General features: G+C 38.5%; 1 protein-coding gene across 1 annotated transcript; it reads right to left on the reverse strand.

The window, feature by feature from the left end:
• Positions 1 to 15,597: 15,597 nt before the first annotated feature.
• LOC140808207 (uncharacterized) lies at positions 15,598 to 17,756 on the reverse strand. The gene is made up of 3 exons (XM_073165277.1): positions 17,506 to 17,756; positions 15,753 to 16,579; positions 15,598 to 15,654 (listed from the first exon to the last, which is right to left on the reverse strand). Exons 1-3 carry the CDS (start codon positions 17,754 to 17,756, stop codon positions 15,626 to 15,628), a joined length of 1,107 nt encoding a protein of 368 aa, XP_073021378.1. The 3' UTR covers positions 15,598 to 15,625.
• Between the last annotated feature and the right edge of the window lie 1,907 nt (positions 17,757 to 19,663).

The following is a 19,663-nucleotide window of genomic DNA, read 5'->3' on the forward strand; positions in this document are numbered from 1 at the left end:
GAACAAATACTTTGGCGACAAACCATTCCATATATCAAAGTATAATGGTCTAATCATACCGAAAGAGATGCTATTTGAGAACTTGAAGAAAGAATGCACGGACATCACCCCTACCTTTTCAAAGACTAAGCTAATTCAAGTTTCGAGGACGATACTTTAAACAAGGAGAGAAGGATGTGAAGACCAAAATTTTATTATACAAAAAGACAAAGTACCAAGTTGGTTTTAGTTTTGCATTAAAGATGAATTATGTCACGGAGAAGAATAAATTACATGCAACATTTGGTATGGAAAGGGAAAACCTAAAGTCACATTGGTTATTACATGACATACATCATGCAACCTTTGACATAGAGGAGGAAGGTCTAAATTAATTACATTGGTGCCTATAAATAGTGACAAAAGAATGAGTGAAATCACACCAAACAACATAAAAAATTCTCTCCAAAAGTTTGAATTTTCGAGTACCAAAAATTCTGGCCAATTTCAGAAAGTTTTGCTCATTGTTTTACATCTTCAAATCCGATCTCCACCATTCAGAATACACATATACGTGTTTTGAGCAACATATCCAAAACAGATCGATCCAACGGTTCAATTAGGCGCAAATATTTTTGCAAAGTGACTAATTTTTCGGTGTCAAACTCCAACTTGTTCATTCCAAGATTTTGAAACAATCTTTCAAGTAAGTGGTTTTTTGTTATACTCTTATGTACACTTTCATTTAATAAGTGTACTACTTGATATATATATAGACATACTTGTTCTTTGTAATTATGTCAACATTTGCTTAAAAATACGTTATGTATGTTTCTTTCGATCGGCATGATATATTCGTTCCAATTTGTTATGAACATTCTTGTACAATTTGTTGTTGGATATTAGTTATAATATTGAAAGCATGTTTGAAATATTTTAAGTACACTGTAATGATTCGAATTAGAAATGGCAAGTAAATTCTGATATTTGATATGTTTTGTTTAAGACCCTGATGCGATGGAATATAATAACCTTTCTTTTGGCATCGCCCCTTAGAGAAGTAATATATAGAGGACTGATCAGTAAATCATGAAAAGGAGATGATTTTCAGTGCTATGTTTGTATCTTGTTCGTATTCGATTCAACATTCTTATGATTGAAATATGATAATGTATTCGTATAACTATAATCTTGATATTTGTTATGTCCGATCGACCCTCATTTACTGAATATTTCCCAAATACTCACCCCTTACATTCCCACCCCTAGATAAGAACGAGGAACAAATCGAAGATAAAGAACAAGAATATTTTTGGGGATGGTGATGAAGCTAATCCAATTCAAGACAAGTCTTGTTATTCGGTCTTTTAGTTGTTTTATCGTGTTTTACGATTCCGCATTTTGTTTTAATCGCATTGTAAAGACAATTATTGATTTATGTAATAGATTTGCTTTTGGCTATTTGATGTACTACGTGGCTTGTTGTTACACGATTTTAAATGGTTAAACAACGCCGATGACACGTCTAGATTTCGGGGCGTGACAATGAAACCAAGAGTCAAGGGAATTATTTATGGGGCAAAATAGAGTCAGTACTTTCAACTCAAAGATGTACAAATAATGTAATAAGCAATGACATACTTCACAAAGGACTAATCATCCAAAATAGAGAAATAATTTCATGAAAAATTTACACTCATTATACATAATCAGTATACAATCACACAAAATATTTCAAAATCACCAAAAAACTATCACTAAAGATAAACACAACAACAAAGTTACAGGCTATTCATCTGTCGCTAAAGATAACAATTTTTTTTTTATCAAAATCAATGGCAAAACAATTGGAAGACAAAGTAAAGGATCGAATGAATTTTACCTCTCCATATTTGAACCTCCAAAAATATGATCTTTTTTATCGGTCCTCAATTATCCCATCACAATAAACTTCATATACATGTTAAGATGGACCATATTACGGACATCATCATCATCGTTCGAGGTAACATACTTCTTGTACTACGGAGCTATGTGTTGTAGTGACAAAGATTGAGGATTAATTTTCTCGTATTTGCTCGACAAACTCTGAAATATATCATCCAAACTACATCCGCTCATAATTGAAATCACAAATAGTTTGTGATTGCACTAGCAACAACCCAAAATTGCAAGGTTGGAACAAGATTCAACTCCAGATTCCATTCTACAACAATGAGTGTTGTTTTCGATGATTACAAAAATTTTAAAACGAAATAGAAGCTATATATGATTCTGGAATATCAATTTTTTTTTTTTTGCTATTCGAGTTTTTATTTACATCTTCAAGGTTCTTTAATGGTGGTTCTCATAGTAGAACAGAGATGTTTTGCTACACGGCTTGAAAAGAAATGGATTCCAATGGCTTCGATTTTCGATAATTATGCTTGCAAGGCTTTCGATTTAAGACAAGGGTTTCGAACATTTTCTGCGGGAAGAGACAGGGATTGAAACCCAACCCAAGTTTGAGTTTGGGGATGTAAGAGCAATTCTCTCTATCAATTAATGTATTTCCTTATTTGGATTTTTTTTCCGAACAACTGTAATTTATATTACAATTCATATTTAAAAATGAACCCATATTTGGCATAATAATTTTATATTTTGTTCTAATTTTTTAAATTGAGCGTCATTACACTGATGTCGGGTGCAATAATTATTCAAGTTAGGAGATCAGCAATAGACACATAACATATGAGTTGTTGTACAGATTAAAATATATGAGTTACATCCCTACAATTAGCTATAACAATTGATAAAACGAAAAGATATTTGATCATACAATTGTCATCATTGTCGAGGACATACACTTGATTCTCCAGGATTGCAAAAGAGTGTGCAACAATAGAAAGGATGATTATTGACGTACAACAATTGTTAGCCAAGATCGAGAAGATCGGATCACAAAAATTAATTTCTTGTGATTTCAATCATCTCTTCCTCACAGGATCGATTGTTCTACGTATTTAACACGAATTGATTAATTACAACTCACAGAAATTAGAGATTACCTTTGAAGCGTGTTTCCGATCTTTCTCTGCACTAGATCTACGCTCCAAACCTCCAAGCCTTCTTCGGTGTTCTGTCAAACTCTTAACATAGGATTGTGTGTGTGGTCACAAGTTACAATATCACATATATATAATGTCACGCCCCGAGACTCGGGTTTGACACCGGCGTTGTTTAACAGTCACGCGATTGAAAACAACAAGCCTTCGTAGCACAGTTTAAACCGAAACCAGTCTATGATTCATATTTCAACCGAAATAAATATTGTCTTTACAATAATCCACATTTTCTTTCAAAATTTTCGAAAATAATCCCACATGCATAACCGAAATTTTAAACATTAAAATAGCCCACTTACCTTAAATTTCTTGAAGAAAACTTGAAAAAAAACTACGGTGGCTGGACTGAGGCAGGGCTTCGCTGTGCTCGAAAAAAAAACCTAAGGAACTAGAGGGGAGGGGATTCTCGAAAGCTTTGAGGGAGAAGTGGTGTGATTTTGAGTTAGGTGACCCTCCTATTTATAGGGGTTGGATGCTATCTCGATAGGTATCATCCGTGTATCGAATCTCCATCAAAATCGTGATCTAAATCTTGGTGATACGCGAAAATCAAATCTTTATCCAACCAAATTTTCGAAATTTGCATGATATACAAACTCTTGAATTCGAAATTCTAGGGTTGGTATTATCTCATGCTTGATTTTTATCCCGGTATCTCAATATCAATTAACTCTTGGATTCTTTTCCTGTTCAAATTTTTGAATAATATACATGATATTATTATTCACTAAAATCTTGCAAACTCTAACATCCTAAAATTTAAATAAAAATCTGGTATCCAAAATATACTGTCATGGTAAAACGATAACTTAAAAATCTTGGGTTTTACATCCCTCCCTCCTTATGAGAAGTTTCGTCCTCGAAACTTGGGTTGGCTTGGTCTATGAAGAGGTACGGGTACTGGTCCCTCATCCTTTCTTCTAGTTCCCACGTGGCTTCTCTTTCAGTGTGGTTAGACCATTGCACCTTGACGTAGGGAATGATTCGTCGCCTCAGTACTTGGTCCTTGGTGTCCACGATTCTAATGGGAACCTCTTCGTACTTCAGCTCTTCTCCCAAGTTACTTTCGACTATGAGCGGTTCTAATTCCAACACGTGGCTGGGATCCGAGATGTATTTCCGTAGCTGGGATACGTGGAAAACATTATGAATTCTAGACATGTTTGGCGGCAGCGCCAATCTGTATGCTAGTGTGCCCACTCTTTCCAAAATTTCAAAGGGTCCCACATAGCGAGGGTTCAGCTTCCCAGCTTTACTGAATCGGACAATTCCTTTCATAGGTGAGACTTTTACGTAGGCCTTATCGCCAGCGTTGAATTCCACTGGTCTTCTTTTCAGATCTGCCCAGCTCTTTTGTCTGTCTTGAGCTGCCTTGAGTTTCTCTCGGACCACTGTAACCTTGTCTACTGTCATCCGTACGAGATCGGGTCCTACCACTGTCTTTTCTCCCACTTCATCCCAATATAAGGGTGACCGACATTTTCTTCCATACAGAGCTTCATATGGAGCCATCCCGATGCTGCTGTGATAGCTGTTATTATAAGCAAATTCGATCAATGGTAGATGAGTGCTCCAATTGCTACTGAATTCTAGGGCGCAGGCTCGCAGCATGTCTTCCAAGGTTTGTATTGTTCTCTCGGTTTGGTCATCGGTTTGAGGGTGATAGGCCGTACTGAGAGTAATTTTCGTTCCCATGGCCCCTTGGAAGCTTTTCCAAAAACGTGAGACAAACCTTGGGTCCCTATCAGATAGGATGCTCACTGGTACTCCGTGCAGTCGTACAATGTTGTCCATGTACAGTGTAGCTAACTTGTCCAGATTGTAGTTCATACGGACGGGTAGGAAGTGTGCAGATTTTGTAAGTCTATCTACAATTACCCATATTCCGTCCTGACCTTGCCTTGATTTTGGTAATCCTACCACAAAGTCCATGGAGATGTGCTCCCATTTCCACTCGGGTATCTCCAAAGGTTGCAATAATCCTCCAGGTCGCTGGTGTTCTGCTTTGACCTGCTGGCATACTTGACATCTGGAGACGAATTCCGCTACATCTCTTTTCATGCCATTCCACCAGAAACTATTCTTGAGGTCCCTGTACATTTTCGTACTGCCTGGGTGGACTGAGAATTTTGACTTGTGCGCCTCTGCCATTATTTCTTGGCGGAGGTTGTCACTGTCAGGCACACACAGTCGTCCCTTCATCCACAAGACTCCCTTGTCGTCAATCTGATGATCCTGAGACTTCCCTTCTCTGACTTGCTCCTTAAGTTTAGTCAGTACCGGGTCTCGATCCTGGTTTAACTTGACGGTCTCCTGTAGGCATGGCTGGGCAGAGAGGGACGCTAGAGTTATTTTGCCTGGGCCCTTTCGACTTAGCGCATCAGCCACCTTGTTTGCTTTACCCGGATGGTAACTTATGGTCAAGTCATAGTCCTTCAAGAGCTCGATCCATCGTCTTTGCCTCATATTAAGTTCTTTTTGGGTGAACAAGTACTTGAGGCTCTGATGGTCTGTGAAGATTTCACATTTAGCACCATAGAGGTAGTGCCTCCAAATCTTTAAGGCGAAGACAACCGCTGCTAGCTCCAGGTCATGAGTAGGATAATTCTGCTCGTGCGATTTCAACTGTCTTGACGCATAGGCGATCACTCTTCCTTCTTGCATGAGTACGCACCCTAGGCCGTCCTTAGAGGCATCACTGTAAATAGTGAAATCTTTATTCTCTGCTGGCAAGATCAGCACTGGTGTGGATGCGAGTTTCTCTTTCAGTGTCTGGAAACTTTTCTCGCAATCCTCACTCCAGGTGAATTTAGAATTTTTCTGTGTGAGCTTCGTCAGTGGCACGGCTATCGAGGAGAACCCTTCGACGAATTTTCGGTAATACCCTGCCAATCCAAGGAAGCTTCTGATATCGGTGGCGTTCTTCGGTCTCGGCCACTCTGTAATCGCCTCTACTTTCCTTGGATCCACTGACACCCCTGTTCTCGAGATCACGTGTCCTAGAAATGACACACTTTCCAGCCAGAATTCACACTTGCTAAACTTAGCATAGAGCTTATTCTCTCTTAAGATTTGCAGAGCAAGGTGAAGGTGCTCTTCGTGGCTCGCCTCGTCAGGAGAATAGACGAGAATATCATCGATGAATACCACTATGAACTGATCCAGGAATGGCTTGAACACTCTGTTCATAAGGTCCATGAATGCTGCTGGTGCGTTGGTCAGACCAAAGGGCATCACTGTGAATTCATAGTGCCCGTATCTAGTTCGAAAGGCTGTCTTGGAAATGTCTTCAGCCCTGACCTTCAATTGGTGATATCTTGTCCTGAGATCCAGTTTTGAAAAGACGGCGGCTCCTTTAAGCTGATCGAACAGATCGTCTATCCGAGGTAGAGGGTACCTGTTCTTGATTGTGATCTTGTTCAATTCCCTGTAGTCGATGCATAATCTCATACTTCCGTCTTTCTTCCTTATGAAGAGTACTGGAGCTCCCCAGGGGGACACACTTGGTCGGATTTGCCTTTTATCTAGCAATTCTTGGAGCTGTTCTTTTAATTCCTTGAGTTCGGCTGGTGCCATCCTGTAAGGTGCTTTAGAGATTGGTGCTGCACCGGGAACCAGATTAATTTCGAACTCAACTTCGCGGTCCGGAACTGTCCCTGGAAGTTCTTCTGGAAAAACATCCGGGAACTCACATACTATTGGGATGTCTTCTATCCTCAGTTCAACTTCTCCTTGCACTTCGTTGATCATGGCTAGGTATATGTCTTCTCCGGATTTCATGGCCCTCCATGCTTGGGAAGCGGAAAGGAGTGATTTCCGTTCCTTGGATTTACCATGATACACGATCTCCTCCTGATTTGGGGTTCGGAGCTTAACTCTTTTCCCTTTACAGTCCACTATCGCATCGTTTCTGGCTAACCAGTCCATCCCTAAGATTACGTCGAAATCGACCATGATCAACTGTATTAAATCAGCGCTAAAAGTCTGATCACCAATTCTGATTTTACAGTCTCTGTAAATCTCGTCCGTTTCCACGGCCCTGTTAGTAGGTGTGGCTATTCGGAAAGGTTCGGTTAGCTTATCGGGCCTACATCCTAACTTCTTAGCAAATCTCTTAGACATAAAGGAATGGGTAGCACCGCAGTCAAATAATGCATAGGCAGGTACTGATTGAATTAGAATGGTACCTGACACGACCTCAGTTGCGTCGTCAGCCTCTTCCTGAGTCATGGCAAAGATCCTAGCATTGGGTTTGTCCTCCTTTGGCTTACTAGGGCCTGCTCCCGTATTTGGCCCAGTCCCTTTGTTTGGCCCTGCTGGTCGGTTGGCGGCGGTAGGACATTCTGCAATTCGGTGTCCCGCTTTCCCACATCCAAAGCATACTCCGCTGGCCCTTCGGCATTCCCCGGTGTGCTTGAAGCCACATGTTGAGCATGGCTTGAGTCCTTGATAGTTAGTGGCGGTGGATTGCCCGGAAGGAGGTCCACCTTGATTGGGCCTCTTGAACACTGGTCTCCCTTGAGAAGGCTGGCTGTTAAGGGGTCGCTTGTTCCTGTTTTCCCCTTCTCTTCGACGAATATCAGCCTCGGCTCGGATAGCTGCGCCCATAAGATCTGCAAAGTTGGCAGGCTGATAGACTGCTAAGGCTGACTGGATTCGACTGTTCAATCCTCTCTTAAACCGGTGTAGCTTCAAAACTTCGTCCGCCATGATTGCCGGAGCATACGACCCAAGAGCGTTAAACTGAGATGTGTATTCCACTACGGACATATCTGGAGCTTGAGTGAGATTTTCAAATTCACTCAACTTCTGCAATCTGACTTCCGCTGGGTAGTACTGTTTCAGAAATGTCTCTCGGAAGTTCTGCCATGTGACTGGTCCGGTAGCGATCATGGCTGGTGAGACTGCTTCCCACCACTTAGCTGCTTTGTCCTCTAAGAAAGGCACAACCACATCTACTTTGAGTGCCTCGGGAACTTCCAATAGTCGCAGTTGAGTCTCGACGTTCTTTAGCCAACTCTGGCCAACTTCAGGATCGGCATCCCCTTCGAAGGTCGGGCACCTGTTTCTGCGAAGGGACTCATAATGGAATTTGACTCCATTCGGCGGTGGTGGAGGAGGTGGTTGATTAGCGTTCGGGTTTACCAACCCTTGCAGTGTGGTCGCCACTATGGTGGCTATAGCCATCAGATCGGCTCGGCTTAGGCCGACTGCAGGTGGGGGTCCGTTCTCTTGTCGATTTTCCTGCCTATTTTCCTGCTCATTATCCTGCCTGTTCTCGCGATCGGTGTTAGCGTAACGTGGGTTGCGGTTCTGTCTTGGGGGTCTGCCGGCCATTTCCTACAATCGCAAGTTTTAAGAATTTGTACGAGTAGATTTTATGCAATAGATTGCGCAGAAGTAAATTGAAATCAATGGAACAAATAAATTATTTTATTGATTTCTCAAAATAGATGAACAAGACCAACCTAAATAAATAAACATGACCAATCTAAAAATAGATAAATGTACTGAACAAAAGAAATGTAGCAACAACGGAAACAAAAAAAATGGTCCACTAAACGTTCTAATCTGCTATCTCGCCATTTCCCACTGCCACATCAGGTGGGGCTTCTTCATCCTCGGATTCTGGCATCTCGGGGTCCAAGAACTCTGCAAGATGCATCTGGAGGTCTTGATTTTCTGACTCCAACTCCGTAATCTGCTCCTTGTGGGTCAGAATCTTTCCTATCGCAATATCCAACTCACTTCTCACGTGCGCGTAGTCTGCGTCCTTCTTCTGAATGATCACCTTTTCTCTTGCCTTCCTCTCGTCTATCGCCTTGGTTAACTTTTGGTTACACTCCGATAGTTGCATGACCACGTCCCATGACTCGTCAATCCTCAGCTTATCTCTCTTTCGTGCTTCTGTTAACTCTGTAGTGCGCCTATCCATTTCCTCCCTTGCCTGCTTAGCTTGACCCAATGCTGTGACTAATGAGTCTCGAAGCTCGGAATTATGTTCGTTGACGAGCTGGAACATCTCAAAGACCTCGTCGATTCTTTTCTCTTTTACCTCCAGCTGGGTCGTCAGGTCCTCCACCTGTTGTCTCCTCTTGAAGTTGGTAGCCCTCATCCTTCTGATGGTCTTTTCATGGTTCCTGAGGGCCCATCCGTTAGAACTCCTAATATTCTGGGTGTGCGCGTAAGATTGGTGGCCATCCAACTGAATCGATTCGATGAGGGCGATCGGAGTCACTTTCTTACGAGCGGTGAGACGCGTACGAGACATTTCCTGGGAACAATAAAGAAAGGAAATGCTCAGAATATATACAAAATATAGGACAAAATAAATGTCAAGAATTTATAGAGCAGGGTATTGAAATTTATGTGAAATATTTTTTTTTTTTTTGAAATTTCCGAAAATTTCCGGAATAGGAGGAATCGGCGGGTTGACTCGATGGTTCGGCCGAGTTGACACGCCGGGTTGACTCGCCGGAGAACGGTCGGAGTAAGAGTGCATGTCGGCAACAGTGTAAGGGTCACGGAACCGGTGATAGAACGTCCAGACTCGGTCGGGAAGCTACCTAATTTCGCCGGAGAATCGCGCAACCTGCGTACTAAACTCGAATTTGGGCGTTTCCGATTGGTCGCTCCGATCCTAAAATTGGTTGGTGATAAACGTTGCCCATGGATTGAGTATCCTATAGGTAAAATTAATTTAAAGTCGGAGTAGGAATGGTAGGGTAATTGGACGAAAATGTTTTTCGGCATTTAGGGTTTATGCCCAAATTCTTAGATCTGAAATTACGGCTCCACCCGAACACGAAATCGAAAATTAGTTGAGGGCTTTCGTTCGTTTCGTCGAGACGATTCTATAACAGGTCTCCGATCGAAAACGCGTTACCGGAAAAGGCCGGAATCGGAGGAAAAGCTCGGCGGCGCACGTAAGGTGCTGTTTGGCCGAAATTCGAAAAATTTTCCGAAATTTTTTTTTTTGAAATTCGATTTTTCCACTCGGATTTTACAACCTGGCGGCTCTGATACCACTAAAATGTCACGCCCCGAGACTCGGGTTTGACACCGGCGTTGTTTAACAGTCACGCGATTGAAAACAACAAGCCTTCGTAGCACAGTTTAAACCGAAACCAGTCTATGATTCATATTTCAACCGAAATAAATATTGTCTTTACAATAATGGAATAAAAAAAAACGACAGAGTTTATAATGCGGAAGCGTCAAAAATAACTTAAACTAAATTCTTCTAGCGTTCACCATCCCCAAAATTGTTCGGACTCCTCATCCTCGAGTTTTTCTTCAGACTTATCTGGGAAGGTTGTAAGGGGGGGTGAGTATTTGGGAATACTCAGCAAGCGGGGGAATATCGAGCACAATAAAACAACATGCATAATTTTCAAAAAAAAAACACATACTTGCATAACTTTTCCAAACACTGCGATTTATCTACCTTCTATGGTTTACTGACGTCAGTCCCTAATTTTTACTCCTCTAAGGGGGCGAGGCCGTATAGCGGTTATGTCCCCCACCGCGTAAGGGTACGTCATGGTTGGGATTCCCTCCCATATACGGTCGATTCCTCACAGTGTTTTTAAAATCGTATGACAACACAAAAATAGAAGAAAAATTGTACTCGACTATTTTTTTCTTTCAAAATTTTCGAAAATAATCCCACATGCATAACCGAAATTTTAAACATTAAAATAGCCCACTTAACTTAAATTTCTTGAAGAAAACTTGAAAAAAAACTACGGTGGCTGGACTGCGGCAGGGCTTCGCTGTGCTCGAAAAAAAAAAACCTAAGGAACTAGAGGGGAGGGGATTCTCGAAAGCTTTGAGGGAGAAGTGGTGTGATTTTGAGTTAGGTGACCCTCCTATTTATAGGGGTTGGATGCTATCTCGATAGGTATCATCCGTGTATCGAATCTCCATCAAAATCGTGATCTAAATCTTGGTGATACGCGAAAATCAAATCTTTATCCAACCAAATTTTCGAAATTTGCATGATATACAAACTCTTGAATTCGAAATTCTAGGGTTGGTATTATCTCATGCTTGATTTTTATCCCGGTATCTCAATATCAATTAACTCTTGGATTCTTTTCCTGTTCAAATTTTTGAATAATATACATGATATTATTATTCACTAAAATCTTGCAAACTCTCACATCCTAAAATTTAAATAAAAATCTGGTATCCAAAATATACTGTCATGGTAAAACGATAACTTAAAAATCTTGGGTTTTACATATAAAATATATTTGTGATATCTTATAACAAAAAGATAATGACGATATCTTTTAAAATATAAATTTAAATGGACAGAATATATTATTTCATATCTAGAAGATTTGATGATAAACTTCCATTTAATATTCTGTCCGGATAAATTTATCCCACATATACCATAAATTATAGCTCATATAATTTATCCAAGTTTATATTAGAGCCATCAAAGGGACCTGGTCGGATTCAATTAAATTAAGCTCCAATAAATTAATTTGATCCAATCAACTCATGATTAATCAAAATAATTTATTAATCTTATTCTACTCCACTAAAAGAATAAGATTGCACTATCAAATTAATTGATATTACTGAAGCACAAAATCAATAATTATATCCTCTGATTTATCGATCCAACATATCACCTCTGTCGATCAATCAGAACATCTAAAACTGGGTATCATGACCATATAACCCATATTAGATATTCATAGCTTCTCAACCCTCATCTTCTCTTTGACAGTTCCATGTGATCACATCACATAATTAATTCAACAAGAATATTGAATTACTGAGCTCAGATTTTACTGTCTTCTAGAAGAACTTGTGATTTTATGATCATACCTATTGACTAGGTGACAGATTCCATATTACGAACATATGTTCTTTGTTATTTCACTTTGATTCCCAAAACATCGAGATATTGACCAATAGTTTGGTCTTACTCATTGATGTATCAAAGAACTTCAAGTTAGTAATCAAAGTTCATTGTCCGCTCAGGATTAAGGTGTTATGTACGACAATCTAGTGATTTTGAATTAGTATGGTCAAATCAAATTCAAATCTCACGTGGTCCAGTCCAATACAACAAAATGTATTCTTAATTTTATTACCAAACCAAAGATAGGTTTCAATAAAATTGAGACGATCTTATCAAAATAATTTGTCCTTATTTATTTACCGATCGTGGACAATAAAACTTTGGATTGAATTATAAATTGAATCTTTCTGTGTTTAACGACTTAAACACTCAATTTATAATAATACAACAATCCAACGGACATATGCATTGCTCAAAATAAATTTATTTAAACAAATAAATGAAGCTTATTTTAATTTCAAAATGTCATCAACATATAACAAAGTACTCGATGGGCATCATACTATCGAACATTATTTCATTATCCTCCCACTTGCCCTAGAGTAAATGAGTCATGTCTAGTACACCCATATTTTGAATATGTTCCTCAAAAGCTCTAGCAGTTAAGCTTTTGGTGAAAGGATCGGCAAGATTTTCAGCAGATGCTATCTTGCACACTGTCACGTCTCCTCGTTGAACAATATCCCTCACTAGGTGATATTTTCGTTCAATGTGTTATCCACGCTGATGGTTTCTTGGTTCTTTTGCATTTGCCATTGCACCACTGTTATCACAATATAAAGTGATGGCATTTGATGCAGCAGGAACAACCTCAAGGCTTAGCAAAAACTTTTTCAGCCAAACGGCTTCTTTTGCTGCTTCACAAGCCGCTACATACTCCGCTTCCATTGTGGAATCAGCAATACATGATTGCTTGATACTCCTCCAAACAACGGCACCACCACCCAATGTGAACACAGATCCTGATGTGGATTTACGAGAATCTCTATCAGCTTGAAAATCAGAATCAGTATAACCCACAGGTGCCAACTCTGAAGCCGAGTAAACCAACATATACCCTCTAGTTCTGCGAAGATACTTGAGAATATTCTTTACAGCAATCCAGTGCTGTGCTCCTGGGTTTGACTGATATCTACTAAAAATCCCAACAGCATAACAAATATCTAGTCGAGTGCATAGCATAGCATACATAAGACTTCCTACAGCCGAAGCATAGGGAACTCTTTTCATGTATTCCACTTCACTTGGATTCTTGGGATTGTGGTCCTTTGACAAGTGAATTCCATGTCTAAAAGGTGTTTGACCTTTCTTGGAATTTTGCATTGCATACCTCACCAATATTTTATCAATATATGAAGATTGAGATAAAGCAATCCGTTTGTTCTTTCTATCCCGAAGGATTTGGATACCTAGAACATAACTTGCTTCTCCCAAGTCTTTCATGTAAAAATGTTGAGACAACCAATTTTTAGCAGATGTCATCACCCCTACATTATTCCCAATAAGTAGGATGTCATCCATATATAGCACAAGAAAAATCACCTTGTCATCCAAAATTTTCTTATAGACACAAGGCTCATCAAGATTTTGATCGAAACCATAATCTTTCACAGATTGATCAAATTTGATGTTCCAAGACCTAGACGCCTGCTTAAGTCCATAAATAGACTTTTTCAGTTTGCATACTTTATGCTCTTGACCGTTGTGAATAAAACCGTCTGGTTGTACCATAAAAATGGTTTCGTCAAGATTTCCATTAAGAAATGTTGTCTTGACATCCATTTGCCACACCTCATAATCAAAATGAGCTGCAATGGATAAGAGGATTCAAATAGACTTTATCATAGCCACAGTTGAGAAGGTTTCATCGTAATCGATTCCTTCTCTTTGGCTAAAACCATTGGCTACAAATCTAGCCTTAAATGTTTCCAGTTTTCCGTCTATTCCTCTCTTCCTCTTGTAGAACCACTTACACCCTATAGGTTTCACCCCTTCAGGAATGTCTACAAGAACCCAGACGGAGTTAGTGTACATGGATCTCATTTTTGATTCCATGGCACTCCTCCATTGGTCAGCGTCAACATCGTCCATAGCTTCTTTGTACGTGATGGGATCCTCTTCTTGTTCAATGGAAACCGCATCAAACGATTATCCATAGAGAAAGTATCTAGAAGGTCGTTGAATGACCATCCCACTACATCTAAGTTGTGGAGGTTCTTGGTTGATTGGAATTGATTTTCGTTGTCTTAAGTTCTCTTCTTGATCATTTCCTTCATTCTCCATTTGGATATGATGGGGTGACCGATCATTGGAACCAATGTTTTCTACCACTTCATTTGTTTGTAAACCAGTGGTTAATGGTGGTAGAAATGTGAATTCAAACTGAGTAGGTTCAGTGCGGATCTCTGGAGTAGATGATTCAGTAATCTCTTTCAAAAGAACCTTACTCTTTGATTCACTCTCTTCTATGTGTTTGTCCTCTAAGAAGGTTACATTTGTACTTACAAATATCTTCTTGCCTTGAGGACTATAGAAATAATATCCTCTTGTTCCCTTAGGATATCCGAAAAACATGCATAATTCTGATCTAGGTTCCATTTTATCCATCTTTCTCTTTAGCACATAAGCATGACATCCCCATATCCGAATATGTCTTAGATTAGGCACGCGCCCATTCCACAATTCAAGAGGTGTCTTAGAGACAGACTTAGAAGGAACCATGTTCAATAAGTATATTGCAGTTTGGATAGCATATCCCCAAAAGGATGTACTGAGCTTAGAGAAACTTAGCATAGACCTAACCATGTCCAACAAAGTCCTATTTCTCCTTTCAGAGACACCATTCTACTGAGGTGTAGCTGGTGCGCTCAATTGGGATATTATCCCATTATCTGATAAGTATGTTCTAAAGTCATTGGATAGATACTCGCCACCTCTGTCTGATCGAAGTGTTTTTATGCTCTTACCTAATTGTTTTTCCACTTCATTTCTGAATTCCTTGAACTTTTCAAAAGATTCAGATTTGTGGGACATTAGGTAAACATAACCGTATCTAGAGTAATCATCAGTGAAGGTGATGAAATACTCAAATCCTCCTCTAGCTTGTACACTAATTGGTCCACATACATCAGTGTGCACTAATTCCAAAACTTCATTGGCTCTATGTCCTTTAGATTTAAAAGACCTCTTAGTCATCTTACCTTCCAAACAGAATTCACATACAGGCAAGGATTCCATCTTTAAATTACTTAACGGATCATCCTTTACCAACCGTTGAATTCTATTAAGGTTGATATGACCAAGTCTCAAGTGCCATAAATAAGTTTCATTATTGGGAGACAATTTAATTCGTTTGTTGGATTCAATGTGATGCAAAGAGCTGTCGTCATGTTTTAAGACATATAAATCGTTATTCAAATGTCCCTTGCAAATAAGGGCTTTATTCAAGGTAATATCAACCACCATTTGTGAAAAATGGACATAATATCCTTGTCTAAACAATAAAGCAACAGAAATCAAATTTCTAGTAATATCCGGAACATAATAACAATGTCTTAAAACCAAATGTTTATTATTCGAAAAATGAAGATAAACAATTCCAACAACTTTTAGAGACACCACAGCCCATGTGCCAACTCTTAGAGTATGTTCCCCATCATTGAGGCTTCTGGTTACTTGGAACCCCTGCAAAGTATTGTATATATGATTAGTGACTCCAGAATCTACAATCCAAGTATCAGTAGAATCAACCACTAAACAAGACTCAATAAAAGATAACTCACCACTAGCCTGCTTCTTGGAAGCTAGATATCCTTGGCAGTTTCTTTTCCAATGACCATTTTCTCCACAGTGGAAACATTTTCTCTTAGGCTTGCCATCTACCTTGACCTTCTTTTCATTTTGTTGTGGACCCTTCTTGTTGGGCTTTTTCCTTTTATTCCCATTTATACCTTTCGGCTTGGAATAAGATGGCCCAGCAAAATCAACAACAAATGTATCACCAGTTTTAGTCTTAAGAACACTTTCAGCATTTTGGGGTTCCTTCATCAGCTCAGTCAGGGACATGTTTAGCTTATTCATGTTATAGCTAACCTTAAACTGTGAGAACATCTCAGGGAGAGTCTCAAGTGCCATGTCAACCTGAGTCTCTGATTTGATTTCAGCCCCTAACACCTCAGCCACGTTAAACTGAGCGATCAATGCAAGCATATGATCTCTCACGGGCGTCCCAGGTTTCATGCGCATGTTCATAATGGTTCTAATGGCTGCTTGTCGTGCCTGACGTCCTTGATGCTCAAACATTTCTTGGAGGCTATCCATGATTTTTGTAGCAGTATCCATGTTCTGATGTTTCTGTTGCAGCACATTTGAGATAGATCCCAAAATGTAGCAACGGGCCTTCTCATCAGAACTGATCCACTTATCATAAGCCTGTCTTTGAGCTGCTGTGGACTCCGTCGTAGGCACCGATGGATAGGGTTCATTGAGCACAAACTTGTGTTTCTCCGCCGTTAAGACAATCAATAAATTACGTTTCCAATCAATGTAATTTTCTCCGACTAGTTGATTGTTGGTTAAAATCATAGACAATGAATTTCTAGTCATTTTTCTGAAATTAAAATAAATTTAAATGAGCAATGCAATAAATAAAATTACATGTTATGCATGAAATGTATTTGTAGATCCCAAAAACTACTACAACACAGCAATTTACCTAAAACTCCAAAAATACATAATTTTTTCTTTAGGAAAAAACATGTTATTTATAGCTAGGCTGGGACCCTCCCACTAAATTCAATATATCTAGCAACTCATGCAATATCAATTTAGTATTGCTTGATTTTGGCCATCAAAAGATATTGTAAAAATATTTTATAAGAAATTCTCACAAAATCATTGATTTAAGTGTATACCCTTAAATTAATTATTTATCAAGTACCAAATTAATTATGTCACATATAGGGTGGTCACAATTAATTTTACTATAAAATAATTATAATAATGGGTCCAATCAAGTAACTGAAACAATGTAGCCCTCCTATAGGGAGACCGATAAAATTGGCATGAGGCATACATAATTCTTACTAATGGACTAATGAGGGAGACCGTGGGTTTATTTAAAATATACCCTCTCACACTTAATATTTAAATTTAATTTTGGTTTTTATCCGATTAATAAAATCATGACTATTTTAACTCTTAAAATAATTCAATTATTAATCAAAATATTTATTCTCTAAATATTAGAATAAATAAAATTTTATGCATGACAGTATAGTACCTAAAGCGATGTTTATGCAATCTACATGGCATGATACATAAATGACAAATATAAGCAATAATTAAACAAGAACAAATTTATGGCCCCACCTAGACCAAAAAATTAAAGATCTAATCGAATCCAATTTGGCCCAATACTTCAATTTTTAAAAGTTTCCAGCCCAAGTAATAAATCCAACAACTTTCAGGATCCGACCCGAAACCCATGACCCGAACCCGTGACCCATAACCCGTGACCCGTCTTCTGCATCTCACCCTACAGAAAAATCGCCGCCACCGTCGCCGCCGGATTCGCTGGAACCTTGCGGAAGTGAAGATCTCCACCGCGCCGGTAACTGGAAAACCATCGAGACACCATATCCAATTCGAAATCGGAAAAACAGATGCTCGATTTTTCCAGATTTAGCGCCGAAAATTTGAATCTTTTCGCACCTCCTCTGCGCCGCTCCACCGTGAAGAACAACGCGTGAGAAGGACCGGAAATCACCTTCGCTTTCGTTCCTCATCCTCGTGGCCGTGTGCTTCCGATTACACGATCCAGAAATGGTTTTTCATGGTGGTTGCCAAAATTGTAGAACAGGTCCCTGACGAATTGAAGAAGGTGCACTCCGGTCCCTGGAACCCTTTGGACGAAATTTCATTCTGGTCCTTGTAGTTTTAATTGAATTGCATCCGGCCCTCCAGTTCTTTAATCAAAAGCAGAAAAGCCCAATCCGAAAAAATACAATAAAATTGCACAAAAATAACAAGGGGAAACATGGAGTCGTAATCTACCCCCTTGGTTACAGACTCGAAAATACGAAATACAATTTCACCAAAAAAACTATGGCCATAAACCGTTCAAAAATTAAATAAATCAATCCATTCAAACCACAATCACATAAATCTAACACCGCTTTAAACTAAAACATGCATAAATAATTAATTAATTTGAAATACGCAAAACAATATCAAAACCCGTGGCTCTGATATCATATGTTAGCCAAGATCGAGAAGATCGGATCACAAAAATTAATTTCTTGTGATTTCAATCATCTCTTCCTCACAGGATCGATTGTTCTACGTATTTAACACGAATTGATTAATTACAACACACAGAATTTAGATTACCTTTGAAGCGTGTTTCCGATCTTTCTCTGCACTAGATCTACGCTCCAAACCTCCAAGCCTTCTCCAGTGTTCTCTCAAACTATTAACGTAGGATTGTGTATGTGGTCACAAGTTACAATATCACATATATATAAAATATATTTGTGATATCTTGTAACAAAAAGATAATGACGATATCTTTTAAAATATAAATTTAAATGGACAGAATATATTATTCTATATCTAGAAGATTTGATGATAAACTTCCATGTAATATTCTGTCCGGATAAATTTATCACACATATACCATAAATTATAACTCATATAATTTATCCGAGTTTATATTAGAGCCACCAAATAGACCTGGTCGGATTAAATTAAATTAAGCTCCAATAAATTAATTTGTCCAATCAACTCATGATTAATCAAAATAATTTATTAATCTTATTATACTCTACTAAAAGAATAAGATTGCCCTCTCAAATTAATTGATATTACTGAAGCACGAAATCAATAATTATATCATCTGATTTATCGACCAACAACAATTGTCCTTACTATGAGACCGATCGACACTTTACACTTGAGATAATGTATGTTTTAAATTATTTGAGTTGCATGTTATAATCAATATTTTCGGTAAAGCAAGAACGTTTTTTTCCTTTTTAATTTCCAATAAAATAAAAAAAATATTTGTAAAAGTGGTCTCCGTAGCCCAATATTGAATTAGGAGATATAGTAATCCGCACAAAATCTTATTAAAAAATAAAAATTCCCACTCTTTTTCTTCATAATCATCTTCAACGAACTACTGTCTACTTTTCCCCGCACCAACTTGAATAAAGAATCATGAGAGGAGCCAATTAATAAAATATTGAGCAGATATTATATTATATTATATTATATTGTATTTATTTATTTATTGCAAGTAGCATTTCCTAATTAAATCCGAAACATGGAATCAAACAAATTAATCAATCAGCAGATGACTGTTGGGATGATGCAAAATGCTGATTAATCCTGGCGACGTAATCCATTCAGATGTCATCAAACAAATGATTCTTAATTTTCTGGATAAAATAATTAGTACGTAAACAATTTGGACACTTGGTAATCCATTGGACGAGGTTTACGTTGATTCTATTGCTTTTTAAAATTATTTTTAATTAAATTAATCCCAAATCAAGAAATTAAACCACACTCTGTGTTCCATGCATGAATCCCATATTAATTGTTTGACGTATATATCCTTTGGATTGATCATATTCTATAATACCATTTGCTCTATGTCTTTATTCAACAATTAAATAAGTTCTAAAACTGA

The sequence above is a fragment of the Primulina eburnea genome, chromosome 1 (assembly GCF_022965805.1).
Source record: "Primulina eburnea isolate SZY01 chromosome 1, ASM2296580v1, whole genome shotgun sequence".
NCBI classification, from domain to species: domain Eukaryota; kingdom Viridiplantae; phylum Streptophyta; class Magnoliopsida; order Lamiales; family Gesneriaceae; genus Primulina; species Primulina eburnea.

What these genes read in the sequence shown, in the direction of transcription:
- LOC140808207 (XM_073165277.1), bottom strand. Translation starts at nt 17,756, where the DNA reads ATGAGGAACGAAAGCGAAGGTGATTTCCGGTCCTTCTCACGCGTTGTT. An exon ending in GGCGGCGATTTTTCTGTAGG is followed by an intron (nt 16,580 to 17,505) that starts GTGAGATGCAGA and finishes TTTTAATTTCAG; the next exon opens with AAAAATGACTAGAAATTCAT. An exon ending in TTCCAAGAAGCAGGCTAGTG is followed by an intron (nt 15,655 to 15,752) that starts GTGAGTTATCTT and finishes AATACTTTGCAG; the next exon opens with GGGTTCCAAGTAACCAGAAG.